Genomic DNA, 2,946 nt, shown 5'->3' with positions numbered 1-2,946 from the left:
CCGCCCGCCCGCCCGACCGCCCGCCCGCTCACGTGATAACATAATACGTCCCCGTCTTCGACGGGCGTATAAAAAAATGTCAATACTGACCTGCATCACACATGGGATTCCTAATAGGAACTCAATGAAGCACATGAACGCCGTGAAGAGCTCCTTTCTGTTTTTCAGTAGATCTGGAAACTCGTCTACGAAAGCACTGGTCATGGTTTCAAACATTCCAAACTAAAAGAGAGGAAGGGACATATTACCACATCTGTTATTTCAGAGTAATGCTGTGTGAGGAGAAATAGGGCACTGATGAGGAAACGACAGGAAAACATGGCTTAATGTTTTACTGTACTGTACTTTATCATTTTGATGTATTTTTGCAAAATATATTCATGAAAAATAAATTGAAATCCAAAGCATTGTTTCATTTTAATCTTATTTATGAATTAATGATTATTTTATAAATGCTTGGAAGAACCCAGATAATTCAATGTATGATAGCTGTCATCATCCAAGAAGTTTTAGAGAATATCAATATCAATATCAATCAATATCAATATCAATATCAAGAATTCTGGATAGAAATGCTAGTTTTACACCACTACGTTTCCTTACATCTCCTCATCTTCACTTGCAATAATTTTACATGCTTAAAATTCATGAAAATATGAAAATGAAATCACAAAATTCCGTTTCAATAAGATAATTAACATTTTGCAGATCTATATATATAAAAAATTGCAAATTTATTTAACATTTTTTTCATATTATTGCAAGCTTTAATCAACTTAAATTGTTCACAAGTTCAAAAATATATTTGTAGTTACTTCAATATTGAAAGGGCAACATGACAAATTATATCAGCTATTATCTTTCTTTTCTTACTTAAATGAAATGACAATAATTTGAATATTGGTTTATCATTTTGATTCTATAAACAATACAGAACAAGCCATTAGTTCAGAACTATGTTTATTGTACTCTTAAATAAATAACTCAAAAGATTCAGATGCTGAAGATAAAACAATATAACAGAACTTGTGAACATGAATATTTTTCCTGTTTTTGAAAAATCAAACAAAAATTAATGCACTGAAAACAGTTAAAATATATCACATTTTCTTCAAATATCAGTGTTGTAAACTGATTGACTGCGAGGATTACAAAATAACTGTTAGAATAAGGTTCAAAAATGTTTTTACTTTAGACATGGTTTAAAAAAGATTCTCCAAATTATGATGCCAATATTACCCATAACCAAATATGAATGGTATTATAATTACCTCAATAACCAATTATGGATGGTATTGTACATGTAATTACCTCAATGACCAAATATGGATAAGGAAGTGTTGTAAAATTTTCAATTACAATTCATTACATTTATAACTCAAATAAACTGCACAATAGTTTCAGGCTAGTATATTTACACTTTAGTTTCAGGCTAGTATATTTACATTTTTAGTTTTAGGCTAGTACAATTACATTCTTAGTTTTAGGCTAGTATATTTACATTCTTAGCTTTAGGCTAGTATATTGTTCTAGATATGTCTGAAGTATTTAAAGTTTTATGACCTTTCTGAAAACTCTTCATCATTCACAGGAGCCAGACACATAGTATGACTGGCGTAGGTGTAGTGTACATCTACCACCATACGTTTCCTTATAAAATACCACAATAAGTGTCCAAAATGGACAGGGAAATAGCTCATGTTACTGTGATACAGTTGCAGGATAATTTCTTTGTCAAAATGAACCAATCAAAACATAACTGTGAGATCACATGCCAGTCAACCTAAATCCTGGGATTTCACGAGATTCTAGCAAGTTTCTGGTTTTCCAACCATATAGGGGAGATAATCACAATCAATAGGGTAATCTACAGGTTTGGTTCACGATATAATAAAACAGTTACAGACTAGGCACTCGGGGATAGACATTTATCTTCACTTCAAGACAAACTAAAACGCCTCTCAGGAACAATAAAATGACTTATCTTTCCCTTGTGACTGTTCTCTTACTCTTCACTATTCCTATGGCCACTATGTTAATAAACCTTGCATCTGACCCATTGTACCAGCCTTTTTATGTTATCTTTATCGGAGTACCCGTAGGGACCTAACCCTTAGAGAGCAGAAAGTGCAGTTGGCATATTTGACCATGTCTAGTGAAAGTTGTGGCTGAAATCTTTGATAGACATCAATGACATCAAGATGCTTAAGATGTATATAAAATGGTGTACTGCTATATACATGTACAGGTATCTATTGAACCAACTTACCACAATTTTAAAGAATAAATATATAATACAATATGAAATAGATGACACACCTTTTGTGTGCTCTTTACAAAATTCATCTTTGAGTCTTAACTAAGAAATTCGTTAGTTTTGGTCAGAAATATGATATTGTTGCAAGTCAATGTTATAGATGTTTACTGACAGAAACAGTTACATATTATTCCCCTTTAAATCCTAGAGACAAAATACTCCAATTTCAGGCTTCCTTACCCATACATGCCATTAGAGGTCAACACCAATATAAAAGTTAAATAACAGCTAGATATTTGGAGAAAAGTGTGTGGTTGTTCACTGTGTGGTGCCCATTGCGGAACCATAGGGTGCCCATCAGAGGAAATTGTGGTGTCCGCAGAGGGACCATTTGGTGCTCCTCAAGGCACCGCGTGGTGCCCGCGTAAGGACAATGTGGTGCCCGCGAAGGGACTGTGAGGTGTAATTTGTTATGTTGTAGACTCATGTTTGTGAGGCATACTGTGCAAGTCAACCTGGCGAAGTCACACTAGGACTGGTGGACATCCCCGCTGGACACAGTGACCCAAGGCCTTGAGAGAAACAAAAGTCAAGAAAACAACAACATTACCTCACTGATCGTAGATAAAAATTACAACACATAACCTCTCATCAGACTCAATGCATACCTCTACTATATACATACTCTC

The 2,946-nt window shown here is 34.2% G+C and overlaps 1 protein-coding gene across 1 annotated transcript in view; it reads right to left on the bottom strand.

The window, feature by feature from the left end:
- LOC110454096 (sodium- and chloride-dependent GABA transporter 1-like) overlaps positions 1–2,946 on the bottom strand; it is a 48,038-nt gene that overhangs the window by 9,581 nt on the left and 35,511 nt on the right. The window contains exon 10 of the mRNA XM_021503452.1: positions 91–222. Within this exon, the coding sequence (XP_021359127.1) occupies positions 91–222 (132 nt within the window). The remainder of the gene's footprint in view (positions 1–90; positions 223–2,946) is intronic.

This window comes from Mizuhopecten yessoensis, unplaced genomic scaffold (assembly GCF_002113885.1).
Source record: "Mizuhopecten yessoensis strain PY_sf001 unplaced genomic scaffold, ASM211388v2 scaffold7669, whole genome shotgun sequence".
Classification (NCBI taxonomy): domain Eukaryota; kingdom Metazoa; phylum Mollusca; class Bivalvia; order Pectinida; family Pectinidae; genus Mizuhopecten; species Mizuhopecten yessoensis.
Note: the sequence above shows the minus strand (reverse complement) of the source record. Positions and strands in the feature narration are given on the sequence as shown.